The sequence below is a fragment of the Prionailurus bengalensis genome, chromosome B3 (assembly GCF_016509475.1).
Source record: "Prionailurus bengalensis isolate Pbe53 chromosome B3, Fcat_Pben_1.1_paternal_pri, whole genome shotgun sequence".
In the NCBI taxonomy this organism is placed as follows: Eukaryota; Metazoa; Chordata; class Mammalia; order Carnivora; family Felidae; genus Prionailurus; species Prionailurus bengalensis.
Genome location: NC_057355.1, coordinates 136,896,902 through 136,920,080, shown reverse-complemented (window position 1 = coordinate 136,920,080; position 23,179 = coordinate 136,896,902). Strand labels below are relative to the sequence as shown.

At 45.9% G+C, this 23,179-nt stretch overlaps 1 protein-coding gene across 2 annotated transcripts in view; it reads left to right on the top strand.

Moving 5' to 3' along the window:
- BTBD7 (BTB domain containing 7) overlaps positions 1 to 15,052 on the top strand; it is a 58,632-nt gene extending 43,580 nt beyond the window's left edge. For both annotated transcript variants that reach the window (XM_043556891.1, XM_043556890.1), the window contains 4 exons: positions 1,973 to 2,162; positions 5,166 to 5,344; positions 6,843 to 7,289; positions 9,753 to 15,052. In XM_043556891.1, coding sequence (XP_043412826.1) covers positions 1,973 to 2,162; positions 5,166 to 5,344; positions 6,843 to 7,289; positions 9,753 to 10,568 — 1,632 coding nt within the window. In that variant the 3' untranslated portion in view covers positions 10,569 to 15,052. The remainder of the gene's footprint in view (positions 1 to 1,972; positions 2,163 to 5,165; positions 5,345 to 6,842; positions 7,290 to 9,752) is intronic.
- The last annotated feature ends 8,127 nt before the right edge of the window (positions 15,053 to 23,179 follow it).

Sequence of the window (23,179 nt, the reverse complement as noted above, 5' to 3'; positions counted from 1 at the left end):
TTATAACTTAGTTTATATTAAATTGCATTTTACATTTTTCTTATCTTAGTTGTGTTGCAAATTGTTAATTTGGAAAAAAATTAATTTTACGGAGATGATTGTCAGTATTTTGTGATCTTCAAGATGGGAATAATGTTCTGAAAAGATTGCACACATTTTGTCTTTCTTAAACTAAAGAAATGACACAATTTCTTGCAAAATACTTCTGTAATGGCTTCTGGAAATTATATTTTAGTTTCAGAATATGTACATAAAACTAAGACAGTTTCAGGCTTTCTAAGTAAATTATGTATTATAATATGAAGAACTCCAAGAAAATATGGTAATGTGAAAATGGAATACTGTGATTTTTATTAGCTGTATTTAGCCATGAGAACTTTGAGACAGCCTTTTGAGGAACTGGCACTCTTTGATAGTCAGAAATCACCATTAAGCTTTCTGAAACAAATTAACAGGGAAAGCATTGTTTGGGTATAGAATTAAGTTATCTTAAATTTTTTCTTTTTTTGATTGTCGGAGTTCCTAACTTAAGATATGTGAAAGGATTGTGAGAAGTTAATTTTATTGACTAGATCGATAATCTCTTACTGAGTAGTTGACACTTAAATAGTCTAAAATCGGGAAAAAAGCATAATGGTTGGGTCTCGTCTTTCAGAAGTAAGTTCAGTCCTTAACAGCACACAAGTATCACAGCCTTTGCCAGGGTTGCAGCTGATGATAAAAGGTCTGTAATAAACTACCTCGCACTCGGCTCTGTCTCAGAATGGGGCAGCAGGGAGCTGATCAGATAGTCCTCCTGGGACTTCCCTGTTCCCAGATGGCTGTACCCACACTTGATAGATAATTACCCTCAGTAAATGTGGAAAAGGTTTATACATTACTTCATTTTGGACATTCTGCAGTTGAAATTCATCTGAAACTAACTTAACAATTGGGTTTATATATAGATCTGTTGAATTTAAAGTTGATCTTCAGTATTTTATATTTTGAACATTTCTTGTTGGATCTGATATTTAGCCCATGTATACCTTGTTTTCTTTATAGTAACTTTAGATATAAATTACTTCTGATTGATTTTATACCTTCCTTCAAATTTCAAATACTTCAATTAAAAGCAAATTTTTCAGAAGGTGATTATTTCAAAGATGCTGCAGAAATATTTTTTAAAAATTAAAGAGGTTGGGACGCCTAGGTGGCTCAGTTGGTTAAATGTCCAACTCTTGGTTTCCGCTCAGGTCATGATCTCACAGTTGTGAGTTCAAGCCCCACATTGGGTTCTGTGCTGACAGTGTGGAGCCTGCTTGGGATTCTCTCTCTCTCCCTCTCTCTCTGCCCTCCCCACTCGTTCTATCTCTCAAATAAACTTCAAAAAAAATTTTTTTAAGAGCTTTTAAAAAAAATTAAAGAGGTAAAGGGGCTCCTGGGTGGCTCAGTCAGTTAAGTGTCCGATTCTCGATCTCAGCTCAGGTCTTGATCTCAGGGTCGTGAGTTCAAGCCCCGTGTTGGGCTCCACACTGGATGTGACGCCAACCTAAAACAAACAAACAAACAACAAAATTAAAGAGATAGGAGTTCTTTCTCCTTTCATTATTTTTTTTTTAATTTTTTTTTTAACGTTTTTTTTTTTGTTTTTTTTTTTTTTTTGAGACAGAGAGAGACAGAGCATGAACGGGGGAGGAGCAGAGAGAGAGGGAGACACAGAATCGGAAGCAGGCTCCAGGCTCTGGGCCATCAGCCCAGAGCCCGACGCGGGGCTCGAACTCACGGACCGTGAGATGGTGACCTGAGCTGAAGTCGGACGCTTAACCGACTGAGCCACCCAGGCGCCCCTCTCCTTTCATTATTTTAAAGCTTCATACACTGGAAACAATAAATTACTTCCCATTTTATATGCTGAAGGTAATAATCTTTCTCCGGATGTGATTTACAGAGATGGTTGACTGATACTCTTCATGTTGAATTGTTCTTTCAGTCAGTGCTGGACGAGATGATGGTGGAACAAACAGATCTTGTGCGTTTGCGCATGGTTAGGATGTCCAATGTGCCAGACACGCTTTACATGGTTAGTACCGCCGTGCCACAGTGCTGTCACATGATGAGCCACCAGCAGATCAGCAGTCACCAGTCAAGCCCTCCTTCAGTCGTAGCCAATGAAATTCCAGGTGAGGCAGTAGCCTTCTGTCAGGCATTTATATTTAAATGAATAATCTGATCATTTTTGTAGCCTTTTTTATATGTGCTCATTCTCTCAGCTTTCCAAAATTCATTACTCATTGTTTTCATAATAAGCTCGGTTTTTTGTTTCATATTTTATTTTCCAGTAACAGGTGTATACAGGTTTTCCGGTTAGCACAGAGTTTCTCAACCTAAGCTGTCTTGACATATGCTTTGTTGAGGAGGCTGTCCTGTGCACTGTGGGGTGTTCAGCAGCATCCCTGATCTGCACTCACTAAATGCCAGTAACATGCGCACACACACACACACACACACACACACACCCCTTTGTGACAACCCTTTGAAAACATTTTTATGTTTCTAGACATTGCTAAATGTGCCCTGTGGGGCAAAATCGCTTCCTGTTGAGAACCACTAGTTCAAAGGAATTCAGATTTTTCATCACCATAAAGCATTTCTCACAGAAGACTCTTTGAGTTATAAACTTGTATCTTTTGAGTCTAGACATGTCCCCTGAAATTTTATCACTGTTGGTTTCCTAGAGATCCATCCAGCTTCCCAGGATCTGCTCTGTGAATTCTGTTGGTAGTGCAGGCTTATGTGATGACTTTGAGGAAATCGAGACCATAGATTGAGATATAACTGTTATATCCAAAATTTTCTGAGCATCAGGTGATGTTGACTTTAACCAAAGGGCTCTAGTGTCCATCTTTAAGGTAAGAAAATGCACAGTGATCTGGGGGGGGTCAGAGATTTACAGCTCTTGCCAATTACTGCTGCAAAATTCAAACACATTGCAAACTGTATAGCGTTATTAGAAATAGCCCCATTCAGGTGCCTGGGCTCTGACTTTGGCTCAGGTCATGATCTCACGGTTTGTGAGTTTGAGTCCCGCATCCAGTTCTGTGCTGATAGCTTGGAGCCTGGAGCCTGCTTTGGATTCTGTGTCTCTCTCTGTCTCTCTGCTCCTCCCCTGCTCACTCTCTGTCTCTCTCTCCTTCAAAAATAAATAAACATTAAAAAAAATAAATTTAAAAAAAAGGCAAAGAACTAGCCCCATTCATTTTCTGCTTATAAATATTGTTTTAATTAAGGATAAATTTAAAAAAAATAACAACTTTTAATTGAGCACATTTTATTCTGGGACTAATGTCTGATCAGTTGTTGGCCTTATCAGATTTGGCCACTAGTGACAAAATACTGACTGTCATTTATTTAAAGTATACATTAGACAACAGTATGAAGAGAGATGTTTCTGTAGCTGATTTATGCAGATATTGAAGCTACAGTAATTAGCCGGTTTTTATCAGCTCAAATTAATACAATTAAATAGCATAATTTAATCTTAGAACTGAATCTAAAAAGCCCAAAGACATTCACAATTAAGTACATTCAGAAGAGTAGGACTTGCCTTTCTTGTCTTGCTTTAACAAGACCTGGTCCTGTTCTGGTGTTATCTGATACTTCCCTCTTCCTTGCCCACCACAGTCTAAGGAAGGCCATGTAGCTTATTGGAGAAGACTCATGGGCTCATATCCTGGCTCTGCCACTTTTATGTGACTTTGGGTAAGGTTACTTACTTAGCATTAATTTCTTCATCTGAAAAATGGATATAATGTCTCCTTTCTAGTGTTGTTAATAAAGATTCAAGGAAGTCCCATGAGTAAGATGCTTAGGAGTGTGCCTGGAACAAAGTAAGCACTCAGTAAATGGTCGCTCCCTTTCCCCAGAAATAATAACCAGTGGCTACTCTAGTCAGTTTGTCTCTTAGATATAGAAGACTCCATCCTCGACTTCCCACCCTCTCCTATAGCCTTAGTCTAGGTTCCCAATTGGTGTTCCTGCCTCTAACTTTACTCCCATTCTGCCCTTTACACCAGGACTTGGCAAACATTTTCTGGAAAGGCCATTTGGTAGATACTTTGTTTTGTGGGCCATGCAGTCTCCATCACAACTACTCGACTCTGTTGTCAAAAGCAACCACAGACAATACGTAAACAAATAGGTGTAGCTGTGTGCCAGTACAACTTTATTGACAAAACAGGCAGTAGGCTTGATTCAGCCTACAGGCCATAGTCTGCCAACCCCTGCTTTACGCTGCTCTCAGAGCACGCTTTCTGTCACTGCCCTGATCCTGTCCTTCCTTCCCCTGCACAAGGGAGTACCTGTTGTTCACAACATAGAATTTAAATTCCTTATCGTAATATGCAGGCTCATTCGTGATCTGTTCCTACCCATCTTTCTCACCTTCTCTCTTAACGCTACTCCTGCTTGTACCTATGAACCCTGAGTTCGCGAATGCTGCCAGCTGCCTGTGCCCTACTGTCACCTGCGTGTTTGACACATGCCTTGTCCTTCTGCTCGAGACACATACCTTCACTCTGCTTTCTTTACCTACCTGGTTTTTCTCTCATTCTTCAAGACTCCACTCAGGATTCCCCTCCTCCAGGAAACCTCTCTTGCCTGCCTCCATCTGAGGTGGGCCCTTCCTCCACGTCCCGTCAGCATCCTTCACATGTTTGCCTTTGTGCCACTTAGGGCCTGTGCTCTACTGCTTTACTCAGTTTACTTCACTAAAACTAGAGCTCTTCGAGGACAGGGATCATATCTTTGATTCTGAGCACCCCAGTACCCAAGCCCAATACCTAGCACATAACTAGGACTCAGAAACTTATTTGAATAAAAGAATGAATATATTTAAAAGATGTCTGAAATACCCTGAGATGTAGAAAAGAATATATGCAAGTAAAATTTTAGTTAGGTTGTGAACTAAGAAGACAGTTCAGTAACTGTTTCGTATTATCAGCAGCATTTTGAGCACAGTGAAATTTTATTACAACTTTAAAAAATAATTAGAAGCACATAAATTAGTATTTTCCAGGAAATTAAAATTCTAACGCAGAACAACACAGGCCTTCTTGCTTGTGCTCAGTGGGGGACCTTTGATGCAGCTCAGATATTTTGCCTACAGAGTGTTTTTCTTTTTTCAGTTCCTCGTCTCCTCATTATGAAAGACATGGTTAGACGTCTGCAGGAACTACGGCACACTGAGCAGGTGCAGAGAGCCTATGCACTCAACTGTGGGGAAGGCGCCACGGTCAGCTATGAAATTCAAATTCGAGTGTTAAGAGAGTTCGGTCTTGCAGACGCGGCTGCAGAGCTCTTGCAGGTGGGGATGGCATTCGACTGTGTGAAATAGAGAGCCTGTGCAGATGGTATTTCAGACATTCCAGGAGCCCTCCCAGCACGCATCTGCTTCTTAGTGCATGCCCTTTCACTGCCTCATGGGTCTGGGATAGCCTGGAAGTCCCCCCTGGGTAGAGGCGGGGTGTGGAGTAGATGGAGCACATGGGCTCTGGTGGGAGAGCTGAAGTTATAGCTTGGCTCTGCTGTTCACCAGTTAACTTGGGCCACTTAACCACTCCCAAGTATCAGTTTCCTTACCAATAAAGTGGATGTTGTGAAGACAAGAGGTGCTGTATGTAAGCAGCTATGTCTCTTAATACCTAGTAGGCCTGCTAAAAGTTAATGGTGTGCATGCCCATCAAAGGTGAACAAGGAAGCAGAAAATTCTGACCTTCCACTGCTCTCTGCCCCTCTTTGGGTCTCTAGGTTTCGGGTTGTGGCCTACTACCAGACTTAACAGGTCTTCCAGATGCCCCTCTTATTCCTCTCCCCTCCTCTTCCGTATAATAAGAAATTTTTTGCATGATGTTGCAAACCCTGTAAGCACGAGAATCAAAAACTGAATGTGGGGTTTTTTTGGTTTTTTTTGTTTGGTAACCAGCATGGGGAAAAAAACTCCCTTGTTACCAAGTACAGGAGCAAGAGCAGGAGCGTTGGTTTTGCAGTGAAGGAAGAATGTGTAAAGTAGTCTGCTCACAGCCACTAAATCAGAACCTAAAGTAAAATTTAATTTTGTCTGGCCAAGTGATTGAATTTTTTTTGCCACTGACTCTAGACTTGTTTAGCTGGAGTCTTCAAAGGGGAATGTGGTGTGATGTTCTTAGGCAAGGGAGCAGGCCACTTATAGGTTCTTGATTTTCTTTTTTTTGCTGTGGATTCCATCCATGAAATAGTCTTGTATACTATACATTTCTTTCCCCCTTGACATTCTAAACTGTATCTTAATTTGGTATCTTAAATTGCATTAAAGTTTTACAGATTAAGTATTCTTACATAATGTTTATCAAAATGCTCATAAAACTGAGTTATATGTAATAGGTAAGGATTAGTATTTTATAGTTTTTATTTCAGACAGAGTGCAGATGTTTTGTAAGAAAGTTCTAGGAGGATCTTTACTTGTATGCCTTTTTGTCCTTTGGTATTTAATTTTATTTTCTCAGCAGAGATGCATTTGAATTAGGTTTTATTTCCTGCTTTTGCATTATCACATAATCTTGCAGGAGATTACCAACCTGCTTGCTGGAATATTTAGTTAAGCTGTTCTCCTTGATAGCTGTATCTTAGGCTATAGAGACTCCACTCTATCCTTTTGTGCTATTATTAGGGTAAATTTTTCTTGGGCTTCTGGCCTAGAGAAATAATGTTGTGCCTTTTACTCTTGCTGAATGTGGTTTTCTTAGGATCTCACTTAATGCTCTCAGCCTGTAAATTTCTATCTAGAAAATTTGCTGATAAATGTCTTGTTTGTTTAAATCTTTCAGAATCCTCACAAGTTCTTTCCGGATGAACGTTTTGGGGATGAAAGTCCGCTCTTGACAATGAGACAGTCTGGGAGATGTCGAGTTAACAGTACCCCCACTGCAGAAACCATGTTTACAGATCTGGACTCTTTTGTGGCCTTCCATCCACCCTTGCCCCCACCGCCACCTCCGTACCACCCCCCAGCGACCCCAATCCATAACCAACTCAAAGCAGGCTGGAAACAAAGACCTCCCAGCCAGCATCCTTCACGTTCATTCTCTTATCCCTGTAATCATTCACTGTTTCACTCCAGAACCGCCCCTAAAGCCGGCCCCCCTCCCGTCTACTTGCCAGGTGTTAAAGCAGCAGCACCTGATTGCACCAACACCACAGGACTGGGGAGACAGACTGTGGCCACCGCCGCCACCGCCACCACCTCAGCAGCAGTAACTTCTGAGAAACAAGTGGTAAGTTAACATCTCACTAATTTAGGGCAAATAAAATGTTCATGGAATATGAGAGGCGGTTTCCAAGAGCCCTAGTGGGACTCAGCAGTGCCCAGAAGTATTGCCACCAAGCCGAAAGCGTGGACTCCAGGACTATGGAGAGAGGGAGGTAAGGCCAAGTGAGAAGACAGGAAGAGAGGGTGTGTGGGGAGGGTGGTTGGCACCTTCCTTGTCTTTGTGTTCATTGTAGGTACTTAGAAGGGATGATGTTACTGGGCAGTGCCACTGGATGCTCTCGGTTTCACGATGCTCCATTCAAACACATGTCTAGAATCTGCCCTAGCTTCTCTTCTATAGAATCTGCTCTTCTACCAAATGCTTTGATGGGGTAGGAAAGGAAAGTTATTTATAGCTAAGTGTACTGTCAGGAGCAATGTGGCAGAAGACTCCCCATTCAGAAAGTAGATGGATGATCGGTCCTCATGCCTGTGTCGGCCTCTGGCAAGCTCTTCCGTCAGGAGGCTCATTTGACTAGGAACCACAGTAGCTAGCATTAATAGCTAGTAAATTAAGCGAGGACCTTGCTCAGTTTTGCACTAAATGAAAGGTTGAATTTCTGTTTATATAATACCTTTGAAACAAAATAGTGATTTTTAAGTCCTTCTGCTCAGTCACACATTATCAGTGGCCTTCAATAGAAAAACAAAAGAGGGGTGCCTGAGTAGCTCAGTCAGTTGGGTGTCCGACTTTGGCTCAGGTCATGACTTCATGGTTTGTGAGTTCGAGCCCTGCGTCAGGCTCTGTGCTGACAGCTGAGAGCCTGAAGCCTGCTTTGGATTCTGTGTCTCCCTCTCTCTCCTCCCCCACATGCACTCTTTCTCTGTGTCTCTCAAAAATAAACAAACGTTAAAGAAAAAAATTAAAAAAAAAAAAAGAAAAACAAAGGATACATATATTAATTCAGGGAATCTTTATTAAAATATGGCTTTTGGAGGTGTGCCTGGGTGGCTCAGTCGGTTGAGCGTCCAACTTCGGCTCAGGTCGTGATCTTGCAGTTCGTGAGTTCAAGCCCCGCGTCGGGCTCTGTGCTGACAACTCAGAGCCTGGAGCCTGTTTCGGATTCTGCGTCTCCCTCTCTCTCTGCCCCTCCCCCGCTTGCACTCACTCTCAAAAATGAATCAACATTAAAGAAAAAAAATTAAAAAAAAAAAAGAAAAAGGATACATATATTAATTCAGGGAATCTTTATTAAAGTATGGCTTTTGGAGGGGTGCCTGGGTGGCTCAGTCAGTTGAGCGTCCGACTTCGGCTCAGGTCATGATCTCAAAGTTCGTGGGTTCAAGCCCCGCGTCGGGCTCTGTGCTGACAACTCAGAGCCTGGAGCCTGCTTTGGATTCTGTGTCTCCCTCTCTCTGCCCCTTCCCTGCTCATTCTCTGTCTCTCTCTGTCTCTCAAAGATGAATAAACATTAAAAAAAATTTTTTTAATACAGCTTTTGGAATCTGTGGACTAGTGTACACCTTGGGTCAAATTATATTCTTTCCTCACTTTATACCCTGCTACCTACTCTCCCACCTGTCTTCCCAAGCCCCTAAAAAAAGAAGAAGTAACAGAGGTCGATAGCATTTGATAAGGCAAATTCCCATCCTATTGGCCCGGCCCTCGGTTTTACAATTACAAAGTTCTATTTTTTTTCAATTTTATTTTATTTTTAAGTTTCTTTTCAGAGAGGACAGACGTGCACACGATCAAGGAAGGGGCAGAGAGAGTGAGGGAGAGAGAATCCTAAGCAGACTCTGCGCTGTGATCACAGAGCCTGACTTGGGGCTTGATCCCACGAACCGCAAGATCATGGTTTGAGCCAAGATCAAGAGTCAGACCCTTAACTGACTGAGCCACCCTAGTCCCCTTACTTTTTATTTTAAATAAAATTCCTTTTAAAGGTAATTTATTTGTATGTTTGTCGCAGTCTCTTTTTTTAAGCTTTTGTTTTTAAGTAGTCTCTACACCCAATGTGGGGCTCAGACTCACAAACCCCAAGATCAAGAGTCACATGCTCCACCAACCCAGCCAGGTACCCCCATTACAGTCTTGATTATGATAATGAGAAATAGGAAACAACCTTCATATCAGCAGTGGGAGAATGGTTAAGTAAGCCATGGCTCGTCAGTACAGTGGAATAATAATCTCAAAATTTAGCCACAGATTTATATATGCACTACATTTTGTGAAAATTAATATATGTGCAGAGAAAAAAAAAGTGAGAAATACCTTAAATTGTTAATGGTGATTATCTCAGGGAAGGTTAATGTTTTTGTTTTTGGGGTTTTTTGGCTTCTATGGTTTTCTATATTTTTATCATTCTTAAAACTAAGCCTGTATTACTTTTATAATGAGGAAGCAAAATCAGTGAACATCAGTTTTACAAAGAGGGTGTCATGGGCCTTTTTCTTTTAACCTCTCTTCCTTTATCTCTGTTTGCAGTGTACCCAACCTGTGCTAAACGATCTAATGCCGGACATCGCCATGGGTGTGTCCACACTGTCACTCAAGGACAGGAGGCTTCCAGAACTGGCTGTTGACACAGAATTAAGCCAATCAGTTTCTGAAGTAGGACCAGGGCCTCCCCAGCATCTGTCGTGTATTCCACAGAGGCACACACACACGTCTCGAAAGAAACACACGCTAGAGCAAAAAGCAGATGCTCGAGAAAATCAGCAGGAATATCCGGATTTCTATGACTTCTCAAATGCTGCTTGCAGACCTTCTACGCCTGCTCCTGGCAGACGCACCCCCTCCCCTTCGCAAGGTGGATATTTTGGTCCCGATTTGTATAGCCACAATAAGGCATCACCAAGTGGCTTAAAGTCAGCCTACCTACCTAGCCAGACCTCTCCTAAAAAGCAGGAAGAAGCTAGGAGAGAATATCCACTTTCCCCTGACGGGCATCTACACAGACAAAAGAATGAGCCAATACACCTTGATGTCGTTGAGCAACCTCCCCAGCGGTCAGACTTTCCTTTGGCAGCCCCAGAAAATGTTGGCAATGGTCCAGCCCACGTCAGGGGACGAACAGCAGTAGAAACTGACTTGACTTTTGGGCTGACTCCCAACAGACCCTCACATTCTGCATGCAGCTCTGAAGCTCCGGAAGAGAGACCCAGTAGGAGACTGGCCGACAGCGAGTCCCTGGGCCATGGAGCTCCGCGAAATTCCGATTTAGAAAGGGAAGATTCAATAAGCAGGGGAAGGAGGTCACCAAGCAAGCCAGACTTCCTCTACAAAAAGTCTGCCCTCTGAGAGCAACCTCCAAGTCGTCTGTGCCTGAGATGTGAAACATCCCATTTTATGATGTAACCCAACAACTTAGAGACCAGTTTATTGATGCCAGCGAACTCAGTTTCACATTAGTTTATTCTCGTTTTTGTATATACATGTTTATTAGACATGGCATGCTAAGAGGGTTATTTTGAATGCTGCATCTGTCTATTTTGTGTTTGAACAATTATGTGGGGAAGCATTTTTAAGAGCAAGCAAGCTGGCACTTTTTTTTCCTCTTTACAAATGATGGGATTTTTTTTGCACTTGTACATTTATTTTATCTGTGTTGATTTTATATCAGTATGTTACACTTTATTGCCACATTTAAAGGAACTGTATTTTCATACTTTTTTGCATTTTACCTTTCATCTACCAGTTTCCACGTGCATTGGATTGCACACTAAGATGTATTTTCTTATGAAATAGTTCTGTGTTTATTTTTTAATTATAGAAATTCCAAAGAACAGCACATCAAAATGCTCCTCTCTTTTCGGTAATCGTTTTAGTTCAGAAATCTTCCTGCTCAGTCTCCATAAACCTAGTATCATTCTTTCTTACTTAGTAAGTCTTTGGGAGCTGGTCTTCATTCCTCCAGCGGGAGTCCAATCAGGATCCTGAAGTTTTCTGGTTCAATAAAGAACAGAAAGGAGCAAAGCCTTTTGTGCCCAGGCTTAAAGCTCTTGCTTTGTTCCCAGTGTGGACGCTGTCAGAATTCCTGCGAATGCTGGTAGTATGGATCAGCGTATCACTAGATGAGGTTCTAAAGACATCAGATTTTCTGGAATCCTAAGGCAGTGGAAATAACGAAGTGACTTAAAGCTTGCACTACGGGATTTCTGGTTCTGAGCTTCGACTCTCCAGCTGAGGACTGCTTGCTGCCTTCAGTTGTCTTGCTCTCTGTGGGAAAAAAAAAAACAAAAGGGCTTCAGTCTTATGGATGTCATTTGGTGTTTGTAAGCCTATGTTTTCTTTTAAATGTTTTTCAAAGTGTGTCTGAATTTTGGTGTCCTAAAAAAGTTGTTGTAGAACGCATAATGCTTTGTCACCAAAAAAAGAAAAAGAAACCTTTTTTTTTTTTCTTTTCCCAGTGAAACACTACATGTCCTACTTGAACTCCATTGGGGGGCGCTGGTTTGGGATTTTACTGAACCACTGAGCACATGGGATCTTTTAAGATCCTCTCCCTTGGAAGGGCAATGTGTGAGCTAAGGACTGTTTTTTTTTTCTTACTCTCCAGTGTAAATATATTAGTATTTGAGTTTTTAAATCACTTTAACATTATTTGAGCATTCACTTTGTATTTTTACAAACACATACACAGCCGTAGCACTTAGAAGAAAAGAGACTTGCTGAACATCCCCTCATATGAAGGATGTCTGGGAGCCTCTTTTCTGTGTATGTATATATATATAAAACTATGAATCACTCACACTCACTCTAAAACTATGCAGGGCTAGGGAGCCTTTACAAGCTACCATATAAATGAATTACATGCACTTTTAAGTAAATAGGTTTCTATTGGGTGTCAACAACTCTGATTTCTCCCGAAGCTGTAGTTTCTCTTACAGTCTTTCCTACTTCACCCTGTGGATATACACTCAGGAATAATCTGACATTTTAAAAAATCCTAACAGTCAGTAGTCTCAAAGATGAGGAACTCGTCAGTCTATCCGCATACGGCCAACCGTTGCCCCGCGTTGTGCTGCCCGCCGAGTTGGCTGCTGCTGGCGTGCTCATCGATGCCGGCGGTGGTGCGCACTGAGCTCCATGCCTCCCGGAGCGAACACTCAGCCCCTGGGAGGTTGGCTAGCTTCGCCTTTGAGGCTCCTTTTTTTTTTAGAGCTAGAAAAACATAGGACTCTGTTCTCATTTTGAGGAGGTTTGACTCTTTATAATAGATGATGGTGTCTTTTGAAGCCGATCTCATTCTGTCTCCAGAAACAAAACTGTTAATTCCATCATATTCCTTAACGTGTATTTATATACATGTCTTGACATGAATTACTTTGATGTAGTTTTAGATTTCTATTCTGAATTCAGACCGTACCACGCTAGTACCGCAAATAAGAGTGAGTAGAGCTAATCTGGGTGGGAAAAAGCTTTCTCATCTCTGACCTGTATTTTTCAAAATGTTAGATAAGAGCTATTTGACATCACACGTTCATTTTTCTGAAAATGTATCAAATATTCTTTCATATTCCCCAAACATAAGTGGCCACTGTTCCTACTTTAATTTATGAAGTTTGCTTTTACTAATTTAATAGCTGCTCTGACTAAACTGTGTGTAGAGAGGAACTGACTCTAACCCGTGGGATTGTGGATTGGTGAGACTTTGCAGAAGGTAAGCAGATGTGGCTTGTGTGTGTTCGGGTGGGCGACAGTGGACTTCTGATGTACCTTGTGAGGCGTGGTGGCCAGGGTAGGTGAACAGCTGTGTGCCTCTGGCTTTGGAACCCACCTCTTCAATCCTTTGTAATGCGAACCTGGCACTAAACTCTTCTAATGCTGTTGTACTAAGATAAATGTGAAGCCTGAGTAAGATGGCTCTTAGGGAAAAAAAGCGTATGTAGAATATAAAATTTGGGACCTGGCATGTCACTCAGTTTAGAAATTTCATGAGAACCAAATCTCAGAAAGAATACCAGATCTCCTCTTGAGACCGTGGACAATCAGGCCATCAGACAATCACCTCCCTCGGTTGCCCACTGTGTGACAGTTTAGAGAACTACCGTTTAGCCCCTGGAGCAGAAAGAGAAGATCCATGTTTCTTCAAGATGCTGTTGGTCTTTTTCTTATATTTTTGTCTTAGTTTTGTGATTTTGATGGATAATTTAACTACAAAGTCACCTGTGACTTGAAAAGAAATAGCATGAAAGGCAAAAACGATCACTGAAAAGCAGCCATTTGAGTTTTCCACATATCACGGCCTTTGTCCCATGCCCCTTAGCCTTCTCCAGGCACACATCCTAGACCTAAGCTCTCCTGGCATTTCCAGAACCAGTTGGATCTTGAGGATTTTTAACAAGTTCTTTGTATTTGAGTCTTTTTGTCGAACTGTCTGTGAAACTCTACCTATTCTTGGTTTTGCGTCCTCAACTCTTTTTATTACAAGATTGCCATCCTTTATTGGATTTTCTTTTGGTTGTTTGTTCACATTCTGGCATTGGACCGCCCTTGTCCATTTGAATGAGGGTGATGATGCAGAGTGTGAAGGGTGCAGTGTGGGGGCGGCAGGGGCTCCCAGCCGACCCCGCACCAGTCTCTGGAGGGGAAAGGTTAACATTTCTCAGTAACTACTCAGCAAAATAGGTATTTTCGTGATGTGTCATCCTCCTTTTAGGGGGAAACATGTTTCATGAAACACTTCTAAGACACTTGTTTTGCAATTCTAAGGCATTCATGTTTTTAGCTTAGGAATGAACTCAAAGGGAAATGACTTTTTTTTTTTTTAATTATTATTTGGTTGACTTTCAACTTTTCAGTTGAAAGTTACTATTACAGCAGCAGTGATGGGTGCTATTCCCGGTTCTGCAATGGTTTACTTTGTCTACTAAGTGGTTTACTTTCAAACCTCATTACACATAACCTTGCTAAAAGAGTTGCCGTCACACACTAAAAGGTATTTGACTTTTCCACGGACACTGTCGTATGAACAATGTTTTATGAACTGTTAAGTTGTCTTTTTGTCCTGGAGATTGCAATAGCGGTTGCACAATTGTTTTATTGGCAAGTCTTTGGGTTGTTGTTTTTTTTTTTTTTTCCTTCTAGAAAACCCTCAGACCATGTGTCAGCCTTCCACATTCTGAATATCATAACGCTGTGGCCGTTTCTAGAAAGATGACTTACAAGTGTGTGTCTTGAAAACAGCCTCTCGCGTTGGTGTGTGTACGTGGGTTCTAAGAGACGAGGTAAGCTCTGGAAGCTTCTTTGTGTACTACACGTGACCGTGTATCCGGGTTCCGTGGGCAGGTGGTGTGGGATCCTGCTCTTAGATGGGGTGGCTCAAAGATACAGATTCCTGAAGTCCACTTGCCGTCTGTGTACCACATCTATGCTTCAGAGAGGTGGCATCTTCTACACCACTGCATTTCCTGTGGTTGTGCTGTTACTGCTATGAAGTCAAGTGCCTTCAATGCTAAAGGCTCAGAAATTTTTCTTAAACGGATTTCATGTCCTATGCAAGTGTTTTCTACAACCTGCATAACCAGTACTTTGTAAAACTTGTTTACGCTTCAATTGTACATAGTGTTTTTTAAAGAAATATATAGTATTTTTATTTAGGTACCTCCAAACTTGAATTCGTCCGTGTGAAGCATTGTAAAACGATACATTTCTCTTTTGAGTATCATTACGGTTGTACAAAGGTTTCCACTGGTTCTATTTTTCTACTGTTACTAATAAGCATGTAGCACTGACTTTATCCTACATATAGTTGGCATTTCAAATAAACGGCTTGTATAGAACCTGCTGACTTGGATAGTCTGTTTCAGCCCTGTAGCACGCAGTCCTCAACTTAGGGGTGGCGTGATGGTACCACCCCAAGGGTAGAATTGGGAAGAAAGGTGAATGTCCCCTGTGTTTCCAGGGTTTCAGTCCATCAGGGGCTTTTAAAAATTATAACGGTTTTCTTGGAATACCACATTTTCATCGGAGTCAGATTCATTCTTTTACTTCACTGGGAAATTTCTGAGAGATTTCAGCTTACAAATTGTAGCAAAGTTACTTGCACAGGGGTCTCCAAAGGAAGTTCTGCATCCTGACCGCATGAACCCCCGCCCAGAGTGTGCCAACCACGGTGGTCGGTCACTGAGAGACCCAGATGTGTCCCAAGACTCATAGGTGTCCAAGCGTCCGCACTTTTTTCTTTCAAACTAGGGCTCCTTCGTATTTTTCAATTTGAAAGGGTAATGCAGTCATGATCTTGATGATCTTGTCTAGTTTTCTGAAAAACCATATGTGAAACAAAGTTTTCTAATTCCCATTTTCTCAATTGCTATAAAATCTATCATTTTTTAATCATTTTACTAATAAACTCATTCTAACCTTTCCACCTTCACGCCTTACTAAGGCGATTCTCCATCTTAGGTTTAACTGTGGACTTTCAAGATAAAATATAAGGTGGGTTTTTTTTGTTGTTGTTTTTTTTTTTTTATGTGAGCTTCTTAAAAATCTAAAAATGAAAAATTGAATAAGTCAACTTCATTCCTGTGCTTGCAGATGGCCCTGGGACAGCGGGTTCAGGCAGCTCCTTAGCCACATCAGGCCTCGCCTTTCCTTAGGGCACTGAGGAATAGTTCTTGGGTCCAGCCTCCACAGCAGACAGCCAACAGGACACCTATTCTCAGAAACTTTGGACTCTTGCTGGAAATGACTTTTGTCCCAGAAACAAAGCAGGACAGAGTAGTAAGAGGTTATCATGGCTGAGGGGAAGACTGGCTCGACATGGCCCAGGAATGAATGGGAGGTGAAACATGCCAGATTCAACGTGAGGCACTTTATTTTTTTTCTTTAATCAATGAATTAGATACTTCCTTTAATACATGCTATCATTAGTGCTATTTTATTACGGATGAGAAAACCAAAGCACAGAGATATCAAGTAACTTGTCCAAGGTCACACACCTAGTAAGTTAGTAAAGGCCTCAGGCTCAAACCCAGACAGTGTGGCTCCGGAGCCCAAGTTCTGAACCATGGAATTGTACGGCGCACCAGGAGGTGTGGTGGCCCAGGCAGGGAAGCATAATGTGCTGGGGGTGGAGGTAGGCATGAGTGAGGCGTGCATTTGTTCCGCAAACATTCATTTGTTCAATAAGTAAGTGACTTCTAACTGCCAGACAGCTGCTAAGTCCTGAGATGACAGTGATGAACAAGACACAGCCATGCCCATAACAATTTTTGGGTCTTGAGGAACAAAAGACACTGGATTATTACAGAAGTTAAGGCTGGGGGTCTAACTGGTCCCGGGATTGGGAAGACAGTGTGGAAGTGAGCTGCAGAGTGCAATCAAGGGAAAGCCCGAACCACAGCGCAAGGAGGAGAGGGATTCGGGGGGAGGGTTTCCAGGAAGATGCAGAACCTGAGGCAGGAGGAGTCAGGTCGGCAGAAAGTTGGGAGTCTAATGTCGGTCGTCTGCACTTGGCCATTCTGTGCAAGCTTAGACGCTCAGAGGAAAGGGTCTAAGCTGGAGGTGCTAGGTGGGAGTTGTCTACATATGTGGGCACGTGGAAAGCCTTGGGAGTAGATTGGTGACTACGGGGGAAAGGTTTAAGATGAAAAGAGGGCCTGGGGTGCCTGGGTGGCTCAGCCGGTTAAGTGTCCGACTTCGGCTCAGGCCGTGATCTTGCGGTTTGTGAGTCCCAGCCCCACACTGGGCTCTGTGCTGACAGCTCGGAACCTGGAGTCTGCTTCAGATTCTGTGTCTCCCTCTCTCTCTGCCCCTACCCTGCTCATGCACACGCGTTCTCTCTCCCTCCCTCTCTCTCTCTCTCTCTCTCAAAAATAAACATTGAAAACAAAAAAGATGAAAAGAGGGCCCAGGAACCAACTTGGAGGAACTCTGACCTTCACAGTTCAGCTAGGGGGAGCTGGCTAAGGCTGCCTACCAGGTAGAAAGTAAACCAGCATGTGTGTCATTCCAAAGGCCAGGCAGGGCCTGACTACAAACCAAGGACTATGAGGGGCCTGGGTGGCTCAGCTCAGTTGGTTAAGACTTCGGTTCAGGTCATGATCTCATAGTTCCTCGAAGTTCAAGCTCCGCACTGGGCTCTGTGACAACACTGCAGAACCTGCTTGGGACTCTCTCCCTGGCCATCTCAAAAAAAAAAAAAAAAAAAAGCAGGGACTGTGATCTTCAGAATGTAGGAAGTAAAAGAAGTGAAAATCCAAAGTAATGGACACCATGCTCCTACTTGTGGGAAAACAAGACAAAGGAGGTCTGTAATACACCCGCATAGATGAAAAGATGTCCAAGGGGTCTGTACAAATGTTCCCAGGACGGCCTTAAGGGGCGTTGTCAGCGGGTGGGGGCTTAACTGCACACATTTTGTCCTGGTTGAATTTTCAAGTTACATGCATGTATTACCTTTTCAAGCTAATTAAAAGAAGTTAGAGACCAATACCACCCTTCTTGCTGCTCAGAGATTTGGGGAGATAAGGCCCAAAAGATGCTTTGGGCTAGCAGCCCATGGAGGAGAGTGAGGCTGGCAAGGCTGCAGGCTGGGGAAGGAGGGAGTGGGAGGTGAGACGCAGAGACGAGCCTGAGTGGCTCTGGGGTGGGGGCGGGAGAGAGGAGCTACAACACCCCATTCCTAATCCAGCTGCTTTCTGCAGGTGTTCGGAGATCATTCAGCAATAGCTGAATGTTCGTCTTAGAATCCTCAAGGGAACACCAGGGAAGGTTTCCCGCCCCGCCCCTCCCCGATGCCAGTTACCAGAACTTACCATCCCCCACTTGATGGCACCAGGGGGGCAGATGAACTGAGACATCTGGTCATTCCTGGTGTTTGGTCATCCTGTACAGAAGGACACTGGCATGCCGCCCACAGGAAGCGAGCCTCAGGATCCCCAGATCCCCGTCACGTTCTCTCTGCTTGTCTGGGTTTGAAGCGCGTTCCCTTTGACAGAAAGGACCGAAGTCAGGGGCAAGGTTCTGCCCTCCGTCACCTGCTAACTTTGCACTGTCCCTGCTCCAAATGCAGCTTTACACATGGCACTGATAATGACACTGGGATTTTTCATGGGCTTCACTTCAGTGACCCCCTGACATGTCCCTCCATCTGCATATTTCTGGCTCACGGACCCCTTTTTATTCAGTCTCTGAAACCTCCCCGCCTGCCCGCCCCGGAGCTGCCCATGCACATTTCCTCAGATGCCCGCCTGAACTTTGCATTGGCACCAGGGTGACCTCCTCTGAAGTCTCCCCGGGGTGGGAGCCTCACCTTCTCACAGAGCCTCAGATTTGGAGGCCAGCATCACTGGTCTCTAAACTTTGGGGAATCTGCTGGATGGCGGCTGGACTTCGGAGGGAGTGAAAAGCTGAGGACAGGAAACCCGAGGGAGGAAGGGCTCAGTGAGGACAGTCACGGGGGTGCCAACCACGGCACATCCGGACCTCAGGGACCTGGGGTCAAGCAGCTAACCCTCAGGGGCCTCATCCTTAAATGGGGTGACAGCAGTTTACTCGCTGAACTCTGATGGTGGACTTTGTGTGTTTTGCCTCATAATCCTCAAGGCACCCTGAACCCAAGTCTTGTTCCGGTTCTCAGAGCAAGAAACTCCTGCCTCGCAGGGCTGCCGTGAGGTGCTGCGGGCAGCTGCTGCCTTCTGCGCCCTCCTCCTGAAACCCTTCAGCCTTACACTACTCAGCTACGTCAGTATCCTCCGTATCCAGAGTCTTCTCTGGGATGTACCTTAAGTTCCTCCCCACCCTCCGTGCCTGAACTAAATGCAGTTGCTTTTCCCCCTTCTGTATATTCCAGAAAGTGCGCCAAACCCCTGAGAGACCAGTGTGTCCCCACTTCCCACTGCCCCCCACCCGCCGCCCCCCGCTGTGCTTCCTGCCCTGCTGGGGCCTTACCCAGCCCCCTGCCCTCTCCAGCTCCCATGGAGGTCCCTGACCCCTGCCCGTCGCCCAGCCCTGCCCGGCCGTCCCGCCCCCACAACACCTTCCTCCTCCTCTTCCACCTCAGCTCGGTCCCAGCTCTCCTGACACCCTGCAGCCTGCTCCCAAGCGTGGGCTCCTTCCAGCACTTTCCATGCACCGAGGGTCAGGACGACGTTGGTGCACGCTGCCCCCCTCAGTAGCACCTCGAAGCTCCCACCATCTGCCTGCCCTGCTTCCCTTCACCTCGCCCCCACACTGGCTCTCCTTTCACACCCTGAGTCAGCCTGGCTGTTGTCCTCTCCATCCACGTCTTCACCATCTCCAGCCACCTGCTCTTCCATTTCTGCTGCCCACTCTGTGACACACCTTCCCCTTGTCCCCAGAAGGGCTCTCCTCACTTCCTGCTCTCAGGCCCCCATCTTCCCTGTCCAGGTCCTCCTGATACCCCTCTTGTGCCTTTTCTAGAACTCTGGCCTCTGACCTCCCGACTCCCCACTCCAGGTGTCTGCCCCTTTCCCTTGTGCACTTTCTCAGCCGTCCTCCTGGCCAAACTCAACACATAAACAACGGACGTGTCCATATCCTGCGCCTGGACCCAAGCTTTGGAGGACTATTGAAGAGTCCCATGGTCCCCAGCCCACACCTGCTCTCCCCACCTTCCCAAAGGGCCACCCTCCCGCTTGCCGCTTGCTCCTTGGCCTTGTGGGCCAGATGCCTTCAGATGGACACTCACTCAGCGGTGGCCTCAAACCAACACCCCACCTACATCGCCCACCCCTGGTGCGGGGAGGCGGCCTGGCCCCCTGCCCCCTTGGCTCTGGAGCCCACCCTGTCCTGTCTCCTAAGGTCCTCACTTGGTCAGTGAAGCTCTCTCACCCGCAGCCCCTGCTCTGGGTGTTGCCTCCTCACACAGCACTTAGCTGCCCTAGTGTCTCTGACCTTTCAGCCGCACCTCCCAGGCCCACGTCCTCCCTCTCTCTGTCCTGCCCTCCTCCCTGTGCTTCCAGCTGTTTGCTCCCCTCCCTCCCAGCCATCACACCTGGCTTGGTCCCCAACCACCTTCACGTGACAAATTAGGGCGGGCACTGCCCACCTTGTGCCCCCAAGTGGAGGGCACTCGGGAGTGTTCTTGACTGTTGGGAGCTGACGTTAGGGAACAGGCTGGCAAGGCTCTGCCTCGGGCCGGCCTCTTCTCTCCTTCCTCTGTCTTGGGAACCAGCTACCCACAGACGCAGAAACTCCCCAACGTCCTCGGTCAACGGGGAAGCCAGCCCAGCCATAGAGACCCTGCTTGTCTGTCCCACAGCTGGTGCCTGCCATTGTCTGCCCAATCCCAGAGTTCAGGGTCAGGAGCCCATGACCCCATAGAGAAAGTCATGTTACCCAAATCAGCTTTATGAGGAATGACGAGGGGTAGGGGAGAAACCCACCTATCTTACCTTTGTCTCTTGGCTCAGTTGGCTTAGAGCTTGTCTAGATCTCAACAGACGCTTTTCGTCTTATGGGACTTGGCAACAGTGACCCCACGACACCCCTAACTTCTGTGCCGTGGCTCCTGGGTCCCGTCCCGCCGCTCTGGCTGCCTCTTGGCTTCCCGTTTCTTGGCTCATCTTTTCAACCTTGTTGTTGCCGGGCATCCTACCTCCTCACTCTTCACATTCCTCCCTGTGACGAGCTCATTCATTCCCACAGCTTCCATCACTCAGCCTGCTGATGACTCACAACTCCACCCCTGCCTTGACCCCTGAGCGTCAGGCCCGTTGATGACACCTCCTCTCCGATGCCCACCCCCCCCCCAGCACCTCCCCGTTCCTCCCAAACCTACCCGGTGCCACCACAGAACCCGTGGTCTCTCCCTTGCTCTTGTCCACTCGGGGGCCCCAGCCACAAGGTGAGGTGGAGACCCCGTGTCCACAGACCCCAAGTCACTAGTGGACACTGCAGTCTTCCTTGGACACCCTGGAACCCTACATCCCTGAGACTCCCACACCGTAAGCTCCAGCGGCCTCCCACTTTTTTTTTTTTTTTCAATGTTTATTTTTGAGACAGAGAGCATGAGCGGGGGAGGGACAGAGAGAGAGGGAGACACGGAATCCGAAGCAGGCTCCAGGTTCCGAGCTGTCAGCACAGAGCCCAACGCAGGGCTCGAACCACAAACTGTGAGATCATGACCTGAGCTGAAGTCAGTCTCTCAACCGACTGAGCCACCCAGGCGTCTGCAGTGGCCTCCCACTTAATCATGGCGCCACCTTGTGGACTCGCGCTCCCAGCGCACTGACCCTCGCTTCAGCCTTGTCTTCCAGGAGTCCCTTCCCCTGCCCCACCGGGGAGACACGGGGCACTGTCGCCGTGAACGCACGCAGGATACAGAGGGACAAGGTTGCATAAACGTGATCCTCTAGGTCCGGTCGGGCCGTGGACCGCGAAGGTTCAAATGGCAAATATGACAAAAACTGCCGCGCGCAGAGGGGCCGAGCTCACTCCGCAAACATGCTTGCGGGAGGGATGAGACACAACAGATGGGATGGTTGTTGTGATGGTTAATTTTATGTGTCCACCTGACTCGGCCATGGGGTACCCAGATGTCTGGCTAACATGATGTCTGGGTGTCCGTCTGTGAGGGTGTTTCCAGATGAGGTTAGCATTAGAAGGCAGGGGCTGAGTACAGCAGGCAGCTCTCCCCGGCAGGGGCGCGGGGTGTGGGTACCCTCTGATCTGTTGAGGATCTGAATAGAAGAAAAAGGCGGAGGAAAGAAAAATGTCCTCTCGGCCTGAGTCGGAACATTGATCTTCTGAACTGGGAGAGTCCGTCAGCTCTCAGCTGCTGGTTACCTCATCAGCTCCCCTTGGGTCTTGGGTTTTCAGTCTTGGGCTGGAACCTCACCACCAGCTTTCCCGAGTCTGCAGCTGACAGCAGATCGCGGGACTTCTTGGCCTCCATAATTGTGTGAGCCAATTCCTCATGATATATACAGATAATATATATCGTATATATGTGTGTGTGTGTATACACACACACACACACAAACACCCAACAGGATATGTTTCTATATCCTATTGGTTCTGTTTCTCCAGAGAGCCCTAATTCAGTTATAAAACTTTTTGATCCAACTATAGTAGAGCTGCACTGAGGAGCCTTCAGGCCTGAGGCGGAGGCAAGAGAGAGAAGCCAGGAGACTGGGCTGTGGGTGGGAGGAAAGGGGAGCATGAGCCACGGGCCCCACAGGAGGAGAGGCAGCTGAGGAGAAGCCCAGGTGGGAGTCTCCAGGTGGGCAGTCAGGGCAGAACTGCTAAGGCAAGTGCCCGAGAGCCTCATGAACCACCCTCCCGCTCCAGCCAGAGGCATCGCTGGGAGAAGACCAAAGATTTGGATGGGAGGTCGGTGGACAAGTCCAGAAGCCACAACTAGCCTTTTTGCTTGGGAAAATACACCAAGGACTAAGAGAACAGGGGATGAGTACCATGCGAGACAGCGAGCACTCTGTCACTGCAGGCGAACCACAGTAAAGTTCTCTGCTACAGAGAAGTCTACTAGTCGCACAAGCTTCAGGTAAGGCTTGACCCAGGCGCTCGATGCCTGAATCACCGAACCTCTCTCTCCTCTTTGCCTTCCATGGTGTCGACTCCCTCCAAAGGCTGACCCCTCCAGTGCTTAGAAGATTGATGCCGGCAGCTGGGAGAGGTGTGATCAATGAACCTCAAACCACATAGCAGGGGCGGGGGAGCAGAGAGCGAACTGAAAACTGGGGCACTGTCACCAACAGCATGGAGACAAGGGAGCCGAGTGGCCGAGACCAGCATAGGCTGCCAGTGAGGCTCCTCCGTGAGGGAGGACCTCCTGTCCTGACAGGTGAGGCTGGGTGACTTCCCAGGTCCCTTCTAACCGAGGGGTCCAGTGACTGAAAGCAGATTATCTAACGCCCAGTGGTTCAGGGGGGCAAGTGAGGCACGTTTGGCTTTGACCCGGTGCCAAATGCCAGGTGCCTCCT